General features: G+C 49.4%; 1 protein-coding gene and 1 long non-coding RNA gene across 5 annotated transcripts; both read left to right on the top strand.

Moving 5' to 3' along the window:
- The first annotated feature begins 854 nt into the window (after nucleotides 1-854).
- Nucleotides 855-4,261, top strand: LOC116658970. Its single transcript, XR_004314219.1, has 3 exons — nucleotides 855-1,493; nucleotides 3,097-3,293; nucleotides 3,473-4,261. It is a non-coding gene; the product is annotated as an uncharacterized LOC116658970 (long non-coding RNA).
- A 445-nt stretch (nucleotides 4,262-4,706) lies between these two features.
- Nucleotides 4,707-21,524, top strand: ETS2 (ETS proto-oncogene 2, transcription factor). 4 transcript variants are annotated; one of them, XM_032464386.1, is made up of 11 exons: nucleotides 4,897-4,949; nucleotides 9,032-9,103; nucleotides 9,447-9,720; nucleotides 11,903-12,014; nucleotides 13,130-13,249; nucleotides 13,563-13,763; nucleotides 15,316-15,399; nucleotides 16,421-16,645; nucleotides 17,525-17,794; nucleotides 19,493-19,611; nucleotides 20,450-21,524. In XM_032464386.1, the coding sequence occupies exons 5-11, from the start codon at nucleotides 13,180-13,182 to the stop codon at nucleotides 20,663-20,665; spliced, it is 1,185 nt and encodes a 394-aa protein (XP_032320277.1). In that variant the 5' UTR covers nucleotides 4,897-4,949; nucleotides 9,032-9,103; nucleotides 9,447-9,720; nucleotides 11,903-12,014; nucleotides 13,130-13,179; the 3' UTR covers nucleotides 20,666-21,524. The 4 variants fall into 4 exon arrangements, with proteins under 4 accessions (XP_032320230.1, XP_032320277.1, XP_032320171.1 ...); XM_032464452.1 differs by lacking the exon at nucleotides 4,897-4,949 and adding an exon at nucleotides 5,290-5,684; XM_032464339.1 differs by lacking the exon at nucleotides 9,447-9,720 and having other exon boundaries at nucleotides 4,707-4,949.
- Nucleotides 21,525-22,099: the final 575 nt, after the last annotated feature.

The raw sequence follows: 22,099 nt of genomic DNA, 5'->3' as shown, positions 1-22,099 counted from the left end.
TAAATGCGAAGAAGTGGGGAAAAAAATCTTGTACCCACTGGAAAGCCATTCCTCAAAAGAATGAATGTAACATAAATATCCCAACATTTTAGTGATTTATTCACATGCTGCTACGTCTGTCATGTTACTGAGTTTTAAAAATGCTAATCCAGGTTTCATTTTGTCACCAAAAGCGGCAGGCAAATTAACTTAATCATTACTTAACCATGTGCTAGACCGACTGGCACAGCAGTGACTAACTCTTCGCTTGTGTGAAGACTAGCGGTTTGGTGCCCAGTGGGCCAAATAAATAAATCAGGTTGGTGCCTGGAGCGTTATTCAGACCAATATACTGGGGATCATTTTGTGATTCAGAAAAAAAAAAATACACACAACTGCAAAATCATATATCTGTGCAGGTCTGACTCACACTTCAGACACATTTATTTAGGGATGATCAATTCTGCAGAACGCAACGGGTTCCTCTTACTATTTTCGTTGTTCAGACTTGCCTGAAGCATGTCATCCGGCAGCTTCATATCACAGTGGATTTTGAAGGTGGTTTATATACTCCAGAAGCACTGCCTTATAAGGGAACACAGCTGCGTCAGGGAGGCAGTGGGGGCAGGACTGGACGGTGGCCCCAGCCCAGCCGGGAAATCATCAGATGACTGCGGACAGCGAATTAATCTCCTCTGGACCTCAGTTTCCTTATAACGACAGCAGTTGGGCTCATGCATTACCTCTAAAGTTTTTTCCAATTTTAAAATTCAGTGTTTCATCTGCTGGTCTCTTGTCACCAAAGGCACGAGGACTAGAGTGGAATGGGGGCTCCTATTGGCGGCATCGGTCTTGGTCTTAGTTCTTGTTGTGGAAACAAGATCCTGCTTAGAGCGTAGAACAAGGCAAGGATCAGAGGTGGGTGAACGGATTGGCTGGACCATCTCGCCTGTCCCAGTCCCAGGGGGGCTGCTGCTCATTTATCACCACCTTGAACTTAATTATGTGCCGGGCATTGTTCTGAGTGCTTAAGAGATCTTAACTCATTGAACTGTCAGGTAGCCCAAAGAGAAAAGGCCCACTGTTATGCAAACTGGACAGAGAAGGAAACTTCTCTGGACTGAGACCCAGCGAGGCTAAGGAATTTGCCGGGGCCTCAATGGGATGGCTAGTGAAAAGCTGAGCTGGGATTTAACCCCAGGGAGTCTGACCCCACAGGCTACCCGTCAGAGGATAAGACCACAGGCCCTAGATAGTTATCATGCCTGCCTGCCTGTCCACGGGGAACCCAAGGGACAAATAAGGGAGGATGCCAACAAGCAGAGGAAATTAACACCGGACATTAGGAGAGGTTCTGACCTCGGGGAGACACCCACGTTTGCTGTTCCCGGGCATCGTAAAGAAGAGGGTAGACACTTCCGGCTCTTGTAGAGTTTGGGACCATCTTGTTGGGGATGGTGCTAGGTGACCCAAGGTTGGCCTGGATCCTGGTACCTGTGCTGGCCGGCAGATGGGTAAGGACAGAGGGCAGCTGGATGGTGTCTGTGTCGTGTGCATGTTTGTTGTGTGTTGTGGGGATAGACGGGGGCAGGGAAGGGCAGTTATAAAGCTTCGTTTCATCTGTTCCTCGACCCCAACATGTCTCTGGAATAACTGCAGACAGATACCACCCAGTGACTGCAGGATGAATGGTCAGCAAAGGACACACAGGGTCTCAGAATATGCATGAATTATATTATTTCTGCCTCCAAGGGCATTTTCTCCTCCACTGGCCCCCAGCCTCCAGGATTTCCAAAGTTTCACAGTAGTGTGTGATTTCTGCAGAACTGGGTACCTCATTTTTACTTCTTTGAGGGCAGGGACTAAGCCCTTACTCATCCGTCTCCTCAGCAGCTGACACTGTGTTTGCTGAATGAATAAATGATACACCTCAAACCAAATGACGTCTGTTTAACTTGCAACTGGAAACCACTTCCAACTGTCTGTTGACTACTGATTTGGACTGGAAAGTAAATACAGATGTGTTTCTAGGGAAACGTTTTCATTATTGTTTTTTACAGGACGACTTGGTAAGCTCATCATTTTAATAATTATGTCTGGATTCTAAAGAACCCTAATCTGCATTTTACTCTCTAGACATTTAGTATTAACAACGCATACATTCTACTGTAATACCCGCTTTCCTCTCCTCTTTTATGAACTTCCCCCTTTCTTAAGGAAAGCATTAAGACTACTTTTAAACTCAGGGTGAAATGGCGTATCTGGGCATTTCACCCCATATGCCTCCTGACTTTTAATTTCCTTCTAACACCTTCGACTTTTGATCTTGAAGTACAAGGGCCGTACTTTTATTAGGTTTAATTTAGTGGAAAACCTGATGTTCCTTGTGAATCAAGTCGTAATATTCAATGAATAATGACAGGCTTCAGCCGGGCCGGGTTTTAGTTCTGCCGAGTAACTAGGAAACCGACTAATAACAGGAAATAAAAAAATGTTAAAAACCTTGATATGGTCCCAGAAATCAGATAAACCATTTTACTATGAGCGTGTGACCGCCCAAGGCTAGAGGGGGTCAACCATCAAGCAGGACCCAGGGCAAGGGGGCTGCTTGGGTGAGCCCAGGGCTCCTCGGAAGGGGACTCGGGGAGCCGCAGAGGCCTGGGTGGGAGTCAAAGAGTCCAGGCTTGTGTGTGACTCTGGCTTCCTCTCTGCAGCCTCTGCACCCTTTTCAGCTCTGCAGCTTGTGCAGCCTGGATAGATTATTTCCTATGAGGTTTCACGCATTTACATCCGAGAGGGTAGGGCTGGCTTTTTTCCCCCATGTTTATAATATATTTTTAAAGAGTTTTTTCATAAACTGCCCCCAGAGAGAAGCTTAGAAAAAGACACTCAGTAGCTATATCATTCTGAGCCTTTCTCGCCCATGTGCTCAACATGTACTTTACATATTTGTAAATGCCCATCACAACCCAATTGCAGGTTCCATAATCCCACTTGCTTCTACAGAGGTGAAAACTGGCCCAAGGTTTAGCGAGTTAGAGCTGAGCAAAAGTTGCTCGTCAGGAACAGATTGTCTCCAAATTCCAGTACCTCTTCTTTTGACATCTTTCTGCTCAGATATGTCGGAAACTCCACCTCTCCCCGGCCTGCATCAGCTCTTCAAGGAGGAAAGTGACTCTGAACCCCTGATCACCAAGCACTGGACACCTGTGGGCGCAGAAGCAGGTGCTGTGGACAAGACAGACCCACTTCGGGCAACCGAACTTGACCGCATGGCTGTCTGCACGAAGCTTCTCAGACACCATCAGGGCTGTGTGAGTAGCCTGGGGGAAAAGACCCTCTTTTAGCTGGAACTGCAGCCCCAATGAGTCAGTATTTTCTGCTATAGTTAAAAAAAAAAAAAGTAGCATACTTTCCACATCTCCATGGTAACTTACTATGGATCCGTATTCCGTTTATGAAGCTCCTTCCTGACCTGTGATTTCTGATCCAGGCCTGAATACACATGGAGAAGCCATCAGAATAATTTCAATCTGCCAGAAATAATCCTCCCTGCACCCGGTTCCTTCAGCCGTGAAGACCCTGCCCCTGACCCATGCAAGGGTGATACCTGGAAACCCTCGGGTACCTGGAAACATTAAGGTGCAGCAGTATCTCAATTATCCGGATAACTCCGGATTTAGGGTTGCCATGGAAACTGCGAACCTTGGCAACCGAGACATGAGGCAGTTCCTTTCCCTTCACACCACTGCAGTCCCCAAGACACACCAACTTTAAAGCTGGGGCCCTGCCCAAGCTGGGCTATTTTATTTTATACCCACCTTTAGGAATCTAAATAGTTCTCCAAATAATGAAAATCTGACCTGAATCTGAATAGGAAATGTGCATTTTTGTAGCCGCAAACTCAAGTATTTCCTGCTAAAAATGGAAACCAGCAGTATGGGTGACGGTTTTGACCATAGCTGGGAGTCAGATAAACTCGAGTTTCAACCCTGAATTTCCCATTACCCTAAGGGCCGATTCCCTCATATTTAAGGAGCAGGCAATAAGGCCTGGGAGAATTATCACGAGCATGAGCCCAGGGATGCTCAGTCAAGGCTGGCATGGCTAAGGCACCGCTCAACTCTAGGGGGAGCCACTCACAAGGAGGCTGTAGGAATGGGGCTCCCGGGAGAGGGCGGGGGACTCCGTGACCCACAGAAAGGCTCAGTTTGTACATCTGTCATCTCATTTAGCGTCTTTTCATGACAGAATGGTCGTAAAGCATAAGCATAATCAGAAATTCTAAGTCCACAAGGAGGGCTAAGAACGAGTCCCTTACTACCCAAGCCCGGCAGCCACTCGGTGGCACCAGCACCACGACTCCAGTCTTATCAGGGCACGTCTGGTGTTAAAGCCTCTGGACCAGGGGAAGAAACCAAGGAAAGACACTCTTCCCGACCACCTGGGTCATACAAGGGCACGGGGCGCCAGGCTTCTGAGTCCCGGGCCCAACGCGGCCCTGGAACCGCAGGCCAGGGACACAGAAGAGTGACAGCCGGCGTCCAGCGAGGTCAGGCCTGCAAGGAGCGGCTCCGCCCCCTGCTCTTCTCCTCCACCCTCCTCTCCTCGGCTCTCCTCCCCTCTGCTTCCCACCCCCTCCCCTCCCCTCCCCTCCGCCCCTCCGGTCCTCTCCCCTCCCCCTCAGCCCCTCCTCCCTCCTCTCTGTCGTCTCCCCTCCCTCCTGCCTCCTCCCTCCCACCCCCTGCTCCTGAAGAGCGCGCGGCGACGGGGACCGGCCGGTTACTTCCTCCAGCGGCGGCGCGGAGCGCGGTGTCGCCCCAGCCCGAGCGCCCCGAGCCCGCCCGCCGCCCCCGGCCGGTGCCGACCTCCCGGAGCGCCTCCCTCGCGCGTCCGCGCCCGCGCCCTCCGCGGCGCGCACCGAGAAGCCCGGGCCCCGAGCCGCCGGCGGCCCTGCCCGGAGCGGCGCGGTAAGAGCCGGGTCTGGGCGGCAGGGGTCCGGCGGGCGGGGGTCGGCGGGGAGCGCCCTCCGGCGCCGGCTCCCCTCCCGGGGAACCCGCAAACCGGGCAGAGGCCGTGGCGGCGCCGAGGTCCGGATCCCGGGGCGCAGCCGTTGTCCGGGCAGGGTGGCGGCTGCTCCCTGGAGTCGCGGTTCGCGAGTCCGGATCCGATCCGCTCGGGGCTCATGTTCCGGGTGGCCGGGTGGCCGGGTGGCTTTGGGGGCGGCGGGCAGGGCGCGGGGTGGGCCGGGCGGTGACGCGCGGAGCCGGCTGCGAACTTGGGCCGCGGGCCCCGGGGTCGCGGAGCCGGCTGGGGCGGGCGGGGCGCGCCAGCTCGTTTCACTAGCTTTTGTTTTAAAAGGAAACGCGGGCGTGGTGGAGGGGGCTCTTGCCACTGGGCGCCCGGCGGACCTGATTTCGCGAAGGGGGACGCCGGAGAGGGTGTCCGAGGGGCCCCGGCGAGCCCAGGCTTACGGGTGGTTTACGGGAGCGCGCCGGGCCCGGGAAGATCTGGGGCACCTGGAACACCTGGGAGGCTGCGTCTCCCCGAAAACACGCCGATCCCAACCCCCCAGGCACCTGCTCGGCCACGTTCAGGATCCTTCCGTTCGAGCGAGACCCCCTCAGGCGCCCCAGGACCTCCGGATCGAGGCGCCTAGGTCCTGCGAGACAAACACTGGGAATCTGTCGGAAATGGGGCTCTGGGTGCGCAAGGCTGCCTTTATTTAAATTCCCATTTTTACAGCATTTTGGATGATAGGGTAATAGCGTTTGTGCGTGTATGATTTTTTTTAAGCACATGAGATTTTTTTTTTAATATTGGCCTGTATTCAATTTTAGGGTATCCTAAAATAGTAGTTGACATGCTGCTTATTTAGAAAGTAAAGAAATGAGCAGTCCCCTTGGAGATAGGAGTAATTTATTTTAATTTACCACTAAGAGATTATGTTTGTTCCCTGCGGTGGAAGCGCCTGTTCGCTGTCTGCCTGCCCACACCACCAATCAGAAAGATAAATCTCTAAGTTAAGGTCTATTAAAATTCTGAATAATATCACAGTACAGTAAATGCCAGCGCCCCGCGTCCTGCAGGGAGGTAGGCACTCATTTTTGGGATTAGTCATTCCTCCCTCTAAATTGATAACTTTCAAAGAGAGAAGCAAACCAATCATCAGAACTGCGTTTTGGGTTCGTTTTTCTTTCTCCCCCGCCTCCCCACTCCACATTTACCTAAATACAAATCTGAGCTCTGATCTCACGTAAGTAATCACTTATTCCCATAAGGATACTGTTGTCCGGCAAGTTCTTCTTGTTTTAAATTTTAACCACTCTCAGCCCTTCCATTTCTACCATTTTCCCCTTTCTCTCTCTTTTTTTCTCAAAATCAGCAGTCGATAGGGCAACACTAAGAGGACCTTAGTGTGAAATTGACTTCTGTGGAGAAACTTGGCCCGCCTGCCGCCTTAACAAGCTGTGTTGAATAAAATAAGTGAACTTAAATTTGATTAGTTATGTGTTTGCCACAAACCATTGGTAGAGCACTTTGATTCTACATGGTTTTCACAAAACAAATTAAAAGCTGGACAACAAAAGAATTCTATTCTGTAGCTAGTAATTATAGCTCTTTATGTGGGAGTGGTAGACTGCCTTTCCTTCTGGTATCTGTACACAAAAACCAGGCGAGGCTTTTCATTACCTTCCGCATCCATCCTCCTGTCTCTGTGAGGCTGAAAAATGTAGCATAAAATCTGTAAAACCTGGGAAGAAGATGGATCACTGGCAGCACCCAAGATGTCCTTGCATTTTGGTCTCCTTTTTGAGGCTTGTTAAGGTAATCAACAGGTGACAGGACTTGGTTCATCCAGATCAATGACATTAGCTCCACATTAAGGGGCATTTCACATTATAAGGAGTAGCGAGCAGGGGCCTAGTCTGATAGTATCCGTGTGACGTCTCTGCTTTTTCTGATGTGCTGGGAGGGGCAGGAGGGCCCAGGCCTCATCATTCAGGTCATCCTGGCACATGGAGGAGCTCAGGAGGTAGGGCCATACTCCACTGGGGTTTGGTCTGCACTATGCCTCTTAGATGGCCCACGGTTGCTGTGTGATCCTGGGCCAGGTACCCGAGGTCTCTGGGCCTCTGTTGCCTCACTGTATGATGGTATAACATCTACCACTCAGGGATGTCAGACGATTCAGTGAGCGGGGGAAGGTGTGGTCCCCCAGCTCAGGCTTAGCCTTTACCAAGTGGGAATCTTCCAGGGCGGTGACCATCAGTAGTGAATATTGATTCTTGAGTGCATGTGGATGACATTGTCCACCAAGTGGAGATTCTGAGCAAATGTGGCCACTTTTGTACCCTCTGGACCCCCCTGCCCCAGGAATATTATTTTTTGTCAAAGCTTTTGAGCCTGCACTGGCCACCATGATAATTACCCGCACTTAAGGTATTAACAGCCGTCTCCAGTGCCTCTCGCCTCCCCTGTGGCAGTGACTGTCCTCCCACGCTGCCTTTCCAGCCAAGGGGTGTGTGTGTGCGTGTGTGTACGTGTGCCTGTGTATTGAGCTGCTGGGAGGTCTGGTTTAGCCGCAATGTTGACCATAAAGAAAAAACAAGAAAGTACAAACTCGAATTAAGTAGTTACGGGAAAACAGGCTGTTGGCCTCCGCCAGTCAGTCCTGTCTATTGCACAATATTTTAATTACTCAAAGTTCGTGGTTGTAACAGGTAGGAGCACCCAGTGGAGACCGCAGGGTGGGCCGTTAGAGGTACCCTGTAAAGCTTCCTTCTAGACCTGCAGTTCATGGTCAAGGAGCCAGGGGGTGGGTTCCTGTCACTGATGCTCTCCCAGGTTATCTGAAAATCAGCTTTCGTTGCTCTGTTTTTTTCTCTAACACCTTGGCAGGATTATCAAGGTACATTTCTCACTTATTAATATTTAACTTACCCGACCAAACAATTACATTTTAGGGCCCCAAATACGTTTTCAGATTATTACAGCAATCACAAGTCACATGCAGAACTGTCCGATTGTAAGTCACACCTGTAACTCAAAGTTTTCTAGTAGCTACGTTAAATAGTGAAATAGGTGAAATGAATTTCAGTGTATTTCAGTTAACCTAGCACATTTAAATTACATAAACACACAGTCAATATAAAGTTAGTACTGAGATAGTTTACTTTTTTCCCGTGAAATCTTTGACATCGGGGTACATTTTACACGCAGAGCACATCTGAGTTTGCCCTTGCCCTGGGTCAGGCGCTCAGTTAGCCACACGAGGCTGGTGGCTACACATCGGTCTCTGCAGGTCTCGGATAAGCCCAGGCCTTCAAAGCAAGCGAGGCAGATCCATGATTAGAACTGCTTCCTCTTGAAGAAATGCAGGCTGAGCCACACACAGCGCAGACGCATTTTGCGCTTGGGTGCCCTGGGCCGGCACAGGAGGGTTGGTCTCCCTTTTATCAGCCTCCTGCGCCTGTGCTTCTTCACGGCTTGCAGTGGGGAGGGGGCCTCCGAGGCAGCTCTTTTCAGCAGAGTTTCCCGAGTCCGGATCTTCCTGTGAGCTGCCAGGGGCAGGGCATCCCTCGGCTGGCCGGCACGCCCGCAGGTTAAGCTGACTGCCCCGGCGCAGACAGGAGGTGGCCCACGGCCCACACAACAGAGCCCCCCAAGCCCGCACCCCTTGGGGTTGACCTTGGAATTGGCGGTAGAAAGCAGGTCTCCCACTCGTCTACCAGGACACAGGCCCCCTGCTCAGGTCACCCAGCCAGGCTTCCCGGGAGGTTCTGAGCTAAGGCAACTTTATCTGTGCGCCTCAAATCTAAGTGGAATTCAGTGGCAAATTAGCATTATTATTTAATTACTTAAATAGCATCCCCTTTGTGAGAAGAATTCCTGGCATTCAGTTTTGACTGACCTGTTAGGGCTGCGGAACTTGACGGACTCAGCCCAAATTAAGTGTGAATGCGGCCAGTGCAGACTTCTTAAAAAATGGACTTGGTTTGTCGCCTCTTTGACTCTTCATTTCTTTTCTTTTTCCTTTTCTTTTTTTAAGATGAATGATTTTGGAATCAAAAACATGGACCAGGTGGCCCCCGTGTCCAGCAGCTACAGAGGGACACTCAAGGTGAGAAAGTCAGGCTTAATTAAATTTTAAAAAATCAGAAAATGCAATCTCTAGGAGTTAAAAACAATGGGCTGGATCCCAGAAGACTGGTTCTAGCCTTAGCTTTTTAATTTACAGGCTGTGTGACTCTGGACTGTTTGCTTAATCTCTCTGGGTCTCAGTTTTCTAGTCTGTAAAACAGGTGTCCTGGTGCTTGTTTGACTGGCCCTCCAAGATATGCAACCATTTAATTTGTAGATGGTGAGGCCTTTGTAGTTTACTGCTGAGGCTCCTACCAGGTGAAAATTCCTGTGAATTCTCAAGAGAACAGAGCTGTAGAGACTATCTGTTCTGTCCATTCCAGGAGTTTCCTTGGGTGACGGAAAGGCTGTTTAAGAACTGACGTTAAAGAGCCGCTTCTCCCGTCAGAAGCGGCAACGTCCACTGGGATGCAGGCGGCCTGTGCTTCCTGGCAGGACCGTGCAAGCTGATGTGAACTGGAAAACAGATTAAAGATGAGCGAGCCTTCTCCACTGCATAATGAACAGACCTCATGTAGCTTCTGTCTCAGTCCCTTCGGGAACATTCTTTAGCAGCAGAAACTGATAATTTCCCATTTGCCTTCTCCAAATGTGACTGTGAGAGTTGATTTTTTTTTTCAGTGTTCTATAATAAACATGTCTCAGAAGCAGTGATTTTTAGATTGGCCTCCTCTGAGCTGAATGTTTTTGTACAATGATGTGTCTCTGGCATGTTATGTTTTTCTCTGTATATCATCATGAGATTATTTGTCTGATAGAACCCAAAGAGGCAAAATCTGGCACTGGCCTCTAGAGTATCCATGAAGTTTATCAAACTTCAGGCTAGTGAGTTTTTTGGTTCAATTTGTACAGACATTTCCAGCGTAGCGGAAACCAGACAAGAAATTATGGTACTAAGTTTGAAACGACACCTCTAGAGAGAAAAATTCTGCTATAACTTCAGGGAGTTTGACGGTGCCCATGTGATTTCTGGGTTTGGAGAAGAAACTCATTGCTGAAATTGATGTGTTGAAATACGCAGCAGGAATTTGTCTTGTCTTTGGCTTCCGGTTTTAAAAAAAAAGAACAGTCAAGAGGACAGTCTGGAAAGAAAAGGCATTTCTTAGTCACCTGGGCAGTGCTAGTGGGAATTTTAAAAAATCCGTTGGCTATTTCACCAAAATTAGGGCTGCTATAGGGTTCTTTGTAGATCTAGGTAAGTACTTTGCACTTGCTTGGTTGGTTCTCCCCCCTGTGGGTCTTCGGACATCCTTGCCTTGGGTTTTTGGGGGCTGGTTTCCAACACCATTGGGACATCACTGACTCGAGTGTTTTGGGCTGAGCTCCAGCTTCTGCCTGTCCTCTTATGTAATGCGTCATTCATTGTTCCGCACTTCTAAAAAGAAAGCACACAGACCGTTTTAGTTGTAAATGTGTTACACATTTTTTTAATTGATGACTCAGCAGATGGGTCATTGCGTTACACATAACATGGGATTTCCAGCTTATGTTGGAAAAAAATAACCTTTCTTCACGTTTTTCCTCAACAAGTGAGGCAATGATGAATCAAGCCTTTATCTGTTACTTATAAGTGAGCCTTGCATTAAAGGCTATTTCATTTATAAATATTAGATGAGATTATTAGAAATCCTCTCAATGTGAGGTTTATCTTTCTCTGTGTAACTCTCCTCCTCTTTCTCCTAAATTATAGGTAGTTCACCTTTAAACCTATTTCCTTTGGAAATCTTTCCCCTTAATATTTGATGGCGGGGGTCATTTTGAATATACTTTCCTTGTACAGAATTAAGCCTTAAGGAATGTTCTCATATGGGATAGCGGAGGGAAAACTTCTGGTTTCAGTTAAAGTGTTTCATGGTAAACATTTCAGAATAAATGCTTCCACAGATATAGTAATATAGTTCCTCATTTGATTTTTGATTTCCAGTCGCTTGCCTTTTGTTTTAACAGCGGTGAGCTGAAACTGTCCAGCCAAGGGTCATTTTTCTTCTGTACTCAGTTTCTCTCCCGCGTAGCTTACAAGGGCCAGGTGTTTGGACCAGGTGGTCTCTGAGATCCCTCCCTCCCAGCACTGCTCTAAGATCCTCTTGTTTTAAGTTAGTTTACTTAATGTATTCATTTAAATTGGTTAGGCCATTAAAAATAAATTCCCTGGCATACCTCTGGCCCTGAGGCTGATTACAGGCACACGCTGTCAGGTGGTACCGATGGTACTTCGCTTTGCTGCGTGTTTTACACATTGAAGGTTTGCGGCCACCCCGCATCCAGCAAGTTGATCGGCACCGTTTTCCCAACAGCGTTTGCTCACCTCGTGTCTCTAGGTCACGTTTGGTAATTCCCGCAATATTTCAAACCCTCCACCAGCAAAATAGATGAAGGTTCAGATGATGGTTAGCATTTTTTAGCAGTAAAGTATTTTTTAATTAAGCGTTGTTTTTTTTTTTAGACATGATACTCTTGCACACTTAATTGACCATAAATGCGTGTCACTTTTCTACGCACCTGGAAACCAAAAAATTTGTGTGACTTGCTTTACTGCGATATTTGCTTTATCGCAGTGGTCTGCAGTGTGTCTCCAAGGTGTGCCTGTAAATCCAGAGTGAAGTATAATCACTTTGACCCTCTCAGAAGTCTACTCAGGCTGGCCTATTCCATGCGTGACTGTATAACTGGCAGTTTAATTGGGGTGCCTCAGTGAGACTGCCTATGAACCACTTTTAAAGGACATCATTAAGTAAGTCAGATAATCACGTTTTGGTTTTCTTTCCATCTGCTTCTGCAGCGCCAGCCCGCCTTTGACACCTTCGACGGGTCCCTGCTTGCCGTTTTCCCCTCGTTAAATGAGGAGCAAACACTCCAAGAAGTGCCAACAGGCTTGGATTCAATTTCTCATGGTAATTTGTTACTCAGACTTGACAAACTGAGCATGATGTCCGTAAGTCGTCCAGTTAATAGAGAGATGGCAATTCCCAGGCGACGAACGTCGGCGTCTTGAATCTTGGGTGGGAAGAGTCAGGTGGAGGCCCTGCGCCGGAGAAGACGGGTTTCCTTTTTCACGCATGTGGTGGCTGGTGTCCTCACCTGCCAGACACACCCCAGGGAGAGCGGGGGCCCTTAGCTTTCCCTTGGGCTGTTTCCGGCTGCAGCCAGCCCAGCCTCACCTGCCAGTCTGCTGCGTGAAGCAGGCCAGTGGACGTTAAAATGCATCCCAGCTTTTCACCCTGTGTTTGCATCATTACATAGATCGTCCCTCCGCCCCCAACTCCGAGTTTTGGGGCAACAAATTATTCTTGCCCATCGTTACCCATCTGTGTTTGCTTCCGGAGCTGTTTATTCTTTTTAAAGGACTAGCACGTTGGACGGTGCCTCTGCCATTACTATGATACAGTTACTGGTTGGAAACATTCCAGAGGCTACTTTGTCATATGAAGTAGGTGCTAGAGAATACAGCGCAGAAAGTTAATGAAAACACGTATGCTTGCATAAGCGTGCTGCCGTGTGACGATCATTTATCACACTTGAAATTGCTGAGGGAATCCAGAGAAGGTGGTTTTCAATAAAAATGGAAGGTGTGCGGACGTCACAGGTGCCAAGCACGGTGTGTTCCTTTTATGCCTGACGTCCCTTTGCCTGCTGCTTTGTGTTAGTGGAAGTCACTTCCAGGTTAGGCATTGACAGCCCCTTAAGCCATGCCGTTTCTTTCGTTGTCTAACGTTGAAGTAAAGCCTTAAATAGAAATGTTACCTGGGCATCACCACTTTATGAAGTTTTGCAAAATAAAACTTGAGTTTTATTCGAGATTTTTTATAAGTGTAGTTATGAGATGTGTAATATTTTCTCGGTTTCAGTCAAAAACATTTTTTGTTAATATTTATACTCTTCTGAGGAGTGATGCTGAAGGTTTGAGATCAGAATTGTTCTTCCCTAAAGACCAGGATGTTCCCTTGCTCGGTCCTGCCTGTGTTGTCGCCGGCTTGAACTCCTAACGTCCTGGGGTTTTCTTTTCCAGACTCGACCAACTGTGAGTTGCCTCTGTTGACCCCGTGCAGCAAGGCTGTGATGAGTCAAGCCTTAAAAGCTACCTTCAGTGGCTTCAAAAAGGAGCAGCGCCGCCTCGGCATCCCAAAGAGTAGGTGCTGCTCCCCAGGGCTGCTTTCTGCGCCTGTGTCGTCCTGGATGGACGCACTGTGCTGCCATGGCTGGGATGGCTTGTTCAGAGCATCTTGCAAAGGGTGGCAGAGGTGTCATTTAGCTGGGCCAGTTTTTATTTCCAAACCCAGCCAGCCAAACACTGCTGTTAGTGTCTCAGAACCTTCCAGGGTCTCTCACTCATTTTCCTGGACTTTGGTGCCCTTCTGGACTCTGTGGGTAAATCAGGAGTGCCTCTGGTCTCACTGCCCCCTTCCCCTTACGTCTTCTGTCTTTTCTTCCCTCCCCGGTAGATCCCTGGCTGTGGACTGAGCAGCAGGTGTGCCAGTGGCTTCTCTGGGCCACCAACGAATTCAGTCTGGTGAACGTCAACCTGCAGAGGTTCGGCATGACCGGCCAGGTGTTGTGTAACCTTGGCAAGGAGCGCTTTCTGGAGCTGGCACCCGACTTTGTGGGCGACATCCTCTGGGAACACCTGGAGCAGATGATCAAAGGTACCCACTGAGCAACTGGGCTCCCCCGGGAGAGGTGCACACGGCAGGGACCAGTGATGGTGGGGGGCCGTGCTCTATAGCCGTAGGGTCGGCGTTTCAAGTGATGGAGGGCAGATCGTCTGAAAACACCACTGGAATGAGTCAACGACCTGGCAGAGGGGATGGATTTTGATTCCACTTGAGTGCATGTGGGGGGTGGGGGAGTGTGAGCCACAAGGCAGTGGCCTTAGTCACCAACTTGTTCGCTGTCACCAGACATCATGTGTCGAAAGCAAATGTGGTGGCTCAGATGGGGAGGCGAGGCAGCAAGGTTGCCCAGGCTTTGGGGCCCACCTGACAGAGCCTTTAGCAATCAGGCAGCCTCTGTGAAAGGGAGCCTTTATTCAGATAAGCTGTGAATTTTATAGTAAATTTTCCTAAGACCAGATGGAATCCAACAAAAAGATTTCTTTTTTCTCTTCCTGTTTTCTCTTTAGGTTTTGTTTTTAAACAAATGTGGAAGTAATTGATCTATATTTACTCACTGACATACAGAAACTAGCCTTTGAGCAAAAAAAAAAAACAAAAAACAAAAAAACAAAAAACTTTCCTCCTATAGAAAGTCTTGATTTTGACCTTAAAAGAGTGTTGAGAACAATATTAAAAAGTCATTGAGTTAAACAGGAAAAGCATTATCGTGAGGGATCATTCAAGTTAAAAATACAAGAAAATAAGCCTGTTAGTGGAGTTCAGGGAAATAGGCCCTCATTTAATTGATTTTAAACTCTGAGTTTCGCCGTCTGTTACAGACTCAGAATCGTAAAAAGATCTAGGGGGTGTCTGCCAGCCCCCTTTAGTTATGGCTTCTGAGGGCCAGGGAAACTTACTTTTAAAGCCCTCAAATTTTCCCTGAATTTGGACAAGTCTGATCTGACAAGTTCCTTGGGAATCTGTTTGTTGGCAGTTGGTCCTGTTTTGCCGTTTGTAGGCGTGTGAGTCTGTGTGGGTCTGGCTTTGTTGGGGGAGGGGCGTGGGGGTTCAGGGTGTTTGTAGGAGGTAAACGCATGCAGGGAATGCTAACTGGTTTCCCTTCAAAGTTCCCGGGCACGTGTGTCCCCGTTCAGACGCTGTGGGCCTCTTTCTGTAGCTCCCCCTCCGCCCCGGACACACTGAGGAGCATAAACCTCACCAGGGCAGGAACTGTGTCCGTGTTACTAATCTATGGGATTCCAGCCCCTGGGGCAGGGGGTACTTGATAAGCATCTAACTGTTGACCACGTGGATAAATTCAATACACCATCTAGGTGTCTCAAATTATGTAGAATATTTCACTCTGCCAGGGACAGCATTAATTTTGGAAGACTTTTTCTAGTTATTAGAAAAATGTGTCGCTGTCTCTAGTGCATTTAAACAACATGATTACATGGAACACTGTTGGATTAAATGTAAAGCATTAAATGCATTTCACTTTGCTGAAATAACCGTAGAACAGTGATTCAGAAAGGAACGTCTTTTTTCTTGTTTAGTTTTAACCCCGATTTGCAATCTTATGTGTCCTGTGTCTCTTTTTCAGAAAACCAGGAAAAGACAGAAGATCAGTATGAAGAAAATTCACACCTCAACTCAGTTCCTCATTGGATTAATAGCAATTCGTTAGGTCAGTGCAATTAATTCTGCCCGTAAGAGCTTGGTTTTAAGTCTTCCTGTTTGACTTACGGAAAGTCCACAGGCAAAGTTTAGACCTGTGCTACATCCCATATGGTGGCCACTCCCCGCCCCCCAATCCAGACCACTGAGCATTTGAAGGGTGGCTGGTCCACAGTGACACGTGCGATGAGAATATAACACACTCCCGTCGGATCCGAAAGTCTTAGTATGGAACAGGGAGTGTAAATATCTCCTTAATAATTTAAAAAATTTTGATTACATATCGAAAGGATAATCTTTTAGCTCAAGTAAAGTGTTAAAATTAATTTTACCTGTTTTCCTTTTAGTTTTTTAACATGGCTACGAGAAAACTTAACATGGCATCAGTGGCCTGTATTACCTTTGCCTCGTGTGGTCTGGGTAATTTATAGAGCAAGAAGCAGAGTGAGCTGACTGCTGTGGGCAGATCAGTGTGACAGACGAAGGTGGCGGGCACAGGAAGTGTGTGGACAGCAATACTAAAGTTTGTTTTGAATTGTGGAATTCAGAGAGGTGTCAGGGAACTCAGGTCCTTCCTTCTGGTGGTTGGCACCGGTGCGCGTGGATTACGGTGGTCCCCGGCCGGCGTGGGCAGGCTCACTGGAGATGTTCCCTTACGAGTCACATACTAGACGGCAGACCACTTAGCCTGCCTGAGCCTTAGTTTCCTCGGGAGCCGAAAGAGCCAGTGACCCTGTCAGCGTGAGGCTCACGTGGACGCAGTCAGTAAACGAGAGATGTAGAAATATTCACAATGCAGCATTGCACCCGGGGTCCTGAGGCTGCAGGCATTTTGGAAAGGGGCTCATTGACTAAGAAGATAAATTGAGAATAGGAGGACTCCGTGAAAAACCTTCACATTTCCACCAAGAGCTTGCGGGGGACTGGTGTGCGCAGAGCTGCTCGAGTTTCGTCTGGTTTGAGGTGTGCGGGGTCTGAGGTGGTCCCGTTCAGGTCACCTGACAGCTCTGCCGTCTGTGGTTCATTTCCAGGTTTCGGCGTGGAGCAGGCGCCCTATGGAATGCAGACGCAGAACTACCCCAAAGGCAGCCTCCTGGACGGCCTGTGTCCGGCAGCCTCCGCGCCCAGCACGCTTGGTCCTGAGCAGGACTTTCAGATGTTCCCCAAGGCTCGTCTCAACACCGTCAGCGTCAACTACTGCTCCGTCAGCCGGGACTTCCCGGGCGGCAACTTGAATCTGCTCTCCAGCAGTTCTGGTAAGATCCAGGCTTCTAAGCGCTCCTCTTATCCGGGTTGTTGGTCTGATTCCCGGAGCCACAGTCAGACTGTGACACAAGCTTCTTAATCAGCCGTCCCGTGTTCAGCCATTGGACTGAGATCAAGGGCTCGTTCGCTGGGTCACCGCCACAGGCAGTTGGTGCTCAGCGGGCAGATTCCTGATGTGCCTCAGGCTCAGGTCTGGGTACTGGGGTGTCAGGTACATGACGCAGCCCCTGCTCTTGCAGCCAGATTCCTCCACCCCCGGTGATACGGGGGAGACGGCATGGGAACAAACAGATCTCTTTTTGTAAAGATGCATGTATACCATATGCAAAGCTCAGGTCGAATTTTCCCGTATGCGTGCCTGTCTAACAGCCACCCAGACTGAGGCAGAGAGGTTGCCAGCACCTCACAGGGCTCCCTCATACCCCTTCTCGGTCGGTAGCATCCCCACTCCAAGGGGATACCATCGACTTTCACCATCAGAGTTTTTCCTGTTCTTGAACTTGATAGGAATGGAATCGCACCCTGTGCTCCCTTCTGTGTTTGTCTTCTGCTCACCATGTGTCTGAGACCCATGCACACTGCTGGAGGCGGCGGCCAGCTGCCCCCTTTCCTTGTGTAGCACCCCACTCGAGCTAGATTGGACACACCCGTCCTACTGTGGATGGAAGGCGCCCTCATGTAGTGCATTTGTCATCAAGAACAGGCAGCTCAGTTTCAGGGCATCACGAACAGTCTGGGTGACTCTGCACCAGCCCAGTGAGCGCCCAAAGCGGGGTGGCGGTGATGGCACCGCCGTCATCCTTGGTCGGCAGTGGCGCAGGACACCTCGTTGCCCTGGAGGAGTCAGACTCTGTGGTTGTCTCTGCCAGGCAAGCCCGGAGACCACGAGTCCCCTGAGAACGGCGCTGGTGCCGACAGCTTCGAGAGCTCGGAGTCGCTGCTGCAGTCCTGGAACAGCCAGTCGTCCCTGCTGGACGTACAGCGGGTGCCCTCCTTCGAGAGCTTCGAGGACGACTGCAGCCAGTCCCTCTGCCTCAACAAGCCGACCATGTCCTTCAAGGACTACATCCAGGAGAGGAGCGACCCGGCCGAGCAAGGCAAACCAGTCATACCAGCGGCCGTGCTGGCCGGCTTCACAGGTGAGCGGGCTGCTCCAGGTCCCCGTCCCTCCCCGGCGCCCGCCCAGCCCCGCGCCCACGTGTTTATCAAGGGCGTTTCTTGTCGGTGCACGTCGCGTGGACACCCCGCGTTCTGTGCGTGGGGCGTAATCCTTCCTCCAAGCAATCCGTGTCCCTAAATTCTAAAAAGGCCAACCTTGTAGGGGTTTTTAATGTGAGCTCCTTGGCGTGGAGACGAGCCCACAGGCTGCCTCCTCACCTGGGATGTGCCTGGCCGTTCCCGAGAGGAGGAGCAGCAGGGGACATGGGCCTCTGGAGGTTCAGCTGTGACTCACCCCTGCCAGGAATGTCAGAGAATGTAAACTGGCCCCGGGAGGGGCAGCGGAGCCAGCCTCAAACAACACAGGGACTGTTTACCTTTTCTTGCTTCTAAAACTCCATCTCAGTTTTAAAGTTTGGGTAAGAGCTATTCTAGGCCAGGGACAAATATTAAAGCTGTTTTTAGAAGCAGATAGTTCCAGTACTTTAGCGAAAAATAGCAGAAATTTTTTTTCATGGCTTCATGTGTCCTTAAATGTGCCTTTTTTTTTCCTTCCATATTTGGACCATATGGAGCTACTGGGGATTTAAAAAAATGCCTACTTTAAAAAAATCCAATAGGTTACAATGAGAGTACGTAAGCATCCGTTTTTTCTGCCGTGTGAAACAAAGAGCCGTGAAAATGCATTAAAATACTCAGGTTGTGAAAACTGCTGTTAATTTTTGTACGTGGGAGTCAGGGCCTGATAAGAAAGTAAACAGCGGTGGTGCTGGTGTTTTTCATCTTAATATCTGTTACCGTTTGTTGCCTGACAGCTCTGTGTGGTTAACTGGGCGTGATGGGTAAACCCGAGGGCGGCCCAGCACTGGTGGTATTAACCCATTTTACAGATGGGGAAATGGGCTCAGGGGAAGACAGCTGTCTGGTCACACAGCTCAGACAAACAGCCTTTGAGCCTTGGGGAACAGCTCTTGGATGGACACATGACCCAGGGCAGAGCGCCTGGCCGCTGAGACACAGGATTCTTCGTCTTTAAAAGATTGATACAGTGATACTCAGCTTCACAGCGGCAGAGGTTCTAAGTATTATCAAAAAAATGTTTACGAAAAGCCCTTTGGAAAGCATGTACGTCACCAGACAGAGGTGGGGAGACCGTGGACATAGCTCCAGATGCCCAGATGCCTGTGGAGTAAACCGAGTCCTGGATTATGTAATTTACCCACCATCATCGGGCAGAAAGACTCATCATAGGATTCCAGGAATGACATGCCTCACTCTGTGTTGAAACGCCCCTTCAGCCGCCCCCACCGCTGTCCCACGGGGTGTTTCTAGAAATAAACCTTGAAAGTTATTACATAAGGAACAATTAAACAGGATGAGGAATTTTGATGCCAAGAGTTGGTGGCCCAGAATTTTCTTCTCCAGAAATACCAAACCCAGCCATCCAGGGCCTCGTGACCTCTTTTCCAGGAGTAGGAGGCGTGGAGGAAGCCCTGGCCTGGGTGTCTGGCCTCCTCCCATTAAAGCATCCAGGGCTGTTACCAGCACCCAGAGTCACACCTTCTTACTTTGGCACCCAGTCCAGAGCTGGGTCTCACATTCTTTGTTTCAGCAGGATGACGGAAGCTTTGCTATGTTTTGAATCTACAAAAACAAATAACCCGCCCCTTTCCCCCCAGGAAGTGGACCTATCCAGTTGTGGCAGTTTCTCCTGGAATTGCTCTCCGACAAATCCTGCCAGTCCTTCATCAGCTGGACCGGGGACGGGTGGGAGTTTAAGCTGGCGGACCCCGACGAGGTAGGTCCAGCACCTAGGAAATCCGTCTCCCAGCTCTAAAACCCGATTTTGTCACTTGGGGTTCCCAGAGTCAATTCTCGGCACAAGAAAGGGTTCACCAGGGCACAGATGAGAACACTTCTACACAAGGCATTTCTGACTGTCGGGGGAAACGTGGAGTCTTGTTTTGCTGATAAACAGTGTCTGGTGTCCCCTGGTAGAGCACAGGGCAGCGGGCAGGGTTCGTTCATCAGCGTGCTCTGTTGTCTAATCCAGAGGTGCAAGCTGTAAACCGAGGCCCTCGCCTGACCACCTGAAAGTGTCTTAGGAAGTTTGCCTGTTAACCTTGGGGGGACTCAGCCGCTAGTTGCTCCATGCCAGCCCTCTGGCTGGGCTTCCGTGCCCCTCAGCTGAGCTTGGCAGAGCTGTACCAGCGAAATCAGCGGGCAGGTCTGATACCAGCCCCTCCAGGACCTTGGTCTCTGGCACAGGTAGAGTGTGGTCTGTCGCCTCCCTGATTCCCGGGGGCAGAAGCATCAAGGGCTGCACAGTGTCACGTGGCTGCAATCCCAGTGGACGTGGCGGTTACATGCGAACCCCGGAGGTGGGGGGACCCCCCTGATTCCTAACCCTTGACTCCCAGAGGTTTTTCTGAGTGAGAGGCCTCACCTCCATCCTCAGACAAGCAGCCGGGGGATGCAGTGCCCAGGGAACGTGCTTGAAAGCGGCTGCAGCTCTGTTGTCCTTGTATGGTTGGGTCCTGGCAGGCGAGCACGCGTCAGAACCCTAGTCAGGGGCGAACGTCATTCACTTTTTCTTAATTGTCACATAATTGAACTCTTTTCCATCCATCCCCCAGGTGGCCCGCCGGTGGGGAAAGAGGAAAAACAAGCCCAAGATGAACTACGAGAAGCTGAGCCGGGGTTTGCGCTATTACTACGACAAGAACATCATCCACAAGACGTCAGGGAAGCGCTACGTGTACCGCTTCGTGTGCGACCTGCAGAACTTGCTGGGCTTCACGCCCGAGGAGCTGCACGCCATCCTGGGCGTCCAGCCGGACACGGAGGACTGAGGCCGCCCGGGGCCGTGCGTGGGGCCATCCTGACCCGCTGCTCCAGGGACCCTGAAAGCTGGGATTGACGCGTCCAGGAACGTCTCCAGGAAGCAGTGGCCTTATTTCCTCCAAAACCGCGGTTCTTCGCTGCAAGCAGCAGGGTTTCTCGCTTCTCAAGCTGCTGACAGGAACACGCTCTTAGGATGCTGTTACATGAGAACGGCCGGGAGAGACACGCTGGGCAGCCGGCCTGGCCCCGGGCGGGCTGTGTTGTGACAGGGTCGCTTGGCCGGTGGGGAATTCTCCACAGAGCGAGCGTGTCGTGGACACACGGTTTGGGACTTTTCTTTTGCCTCTGGCAACCAGGAATCGCAAATGCAAAAGGTCTCTGGTTCAGAGGGGAGGAGGGGAAGGAAACAATCATGCCATTTCAGAAGTTAGTTTGTATATATGACTGTAATCTTATAATTGCTGTCAAAATCCCCTAACAGTCCTATTTAACAGAAATTGTATATTGTAATTTAAAATAATTATCTAATTGTATGTGAGAGAAGAATGTGGACATCCAGTGTGTATTCCATTTTTTTAAGAGCACATGTGGCGTTTTGCAAACATTGATTCTGCCAAGGGCAGAGCAGGGGAGGCTGTAAAGTGTGTACTATTTACATGTAACAGGCCTACAGGAATAAGGTCTAAGGGTTGATTCCCGTTTTTCATCTTGTTTTGTTTTGCCTGGGTTATTCTCTATGGCAAGGACTTTGTACATTTGGGAATTTTTATAAGAAACTTAACGTTATTATCTGCAGTCTCATCCGGCCCCTTTGCTTCTCCTTTAATTGTAATGTAAAAGCTATAAAGCAGTATTTTTCTTGACAAATGGCGTAAGTTTTCCATTTCTATGCATGCCTTTAAATCAGTTTATACACGAAACTTATTTTATTTTTCAGTGTAACTGTATTTCCCCAACCGCTAACCTCCCCGGCCAGCCATTTCCTTCCCGTGCCCCACCCCCAAGCCCCGAGTTATTCTGTATGATTAAAATAAGAATCCTATTTTTGGAAATAAGCGACTCCTTTTCAGAGATCAGGAGGGATTTGTGTAGCAGCTATTTTTACTGCAAAAGCAATTCACTGGAAAAAAAACAAATGTAATTTGTAAGAAAGATTTATTTTTATCTCCCTGTAAAGTTAACGTATTGTACAGAGCTGAAGGTTCAGGGGGAGGGCACTCTGGGACGTGAGTGAAGCATGATTTGCCTCACCCTGTTCACCTGCCGAGTCTTGGACTCTCCGGATACCTAGCTGCTCCTTTCTGTTCAACATCCGCAGGCAGAGAGATTTTTTTCCCATATTTTTTTCTAATGCAAAATGGCCAGAGACGAAGAGAGGGCAGACCAGATGGGAACCAGAAGGCACTGGGGTCCTTCAGGTGAAAACGTCTTAATCATGGTGG

This window comes from Camelus ferus, chromosome 1 (assembly GCF_009834535.1).
Source record: "Camelus ferus isolate YT-003-E chromosome 1, BCGSAC_Cfer_1.0, whole genome shotgun sequence".
NCBI classification, from domain to species: domain Eukaryota; kingdom Metazoa; phylum Chordata; class Mammalia; order Artiodactyla; family Camelidae; genus Camelus; species Camelus ferus.
The sequence above is the reverse complement of the archived record's forward strand: the minus strand, read 5'-3'. Positions and strand labels throughout refer to the sequence as shown.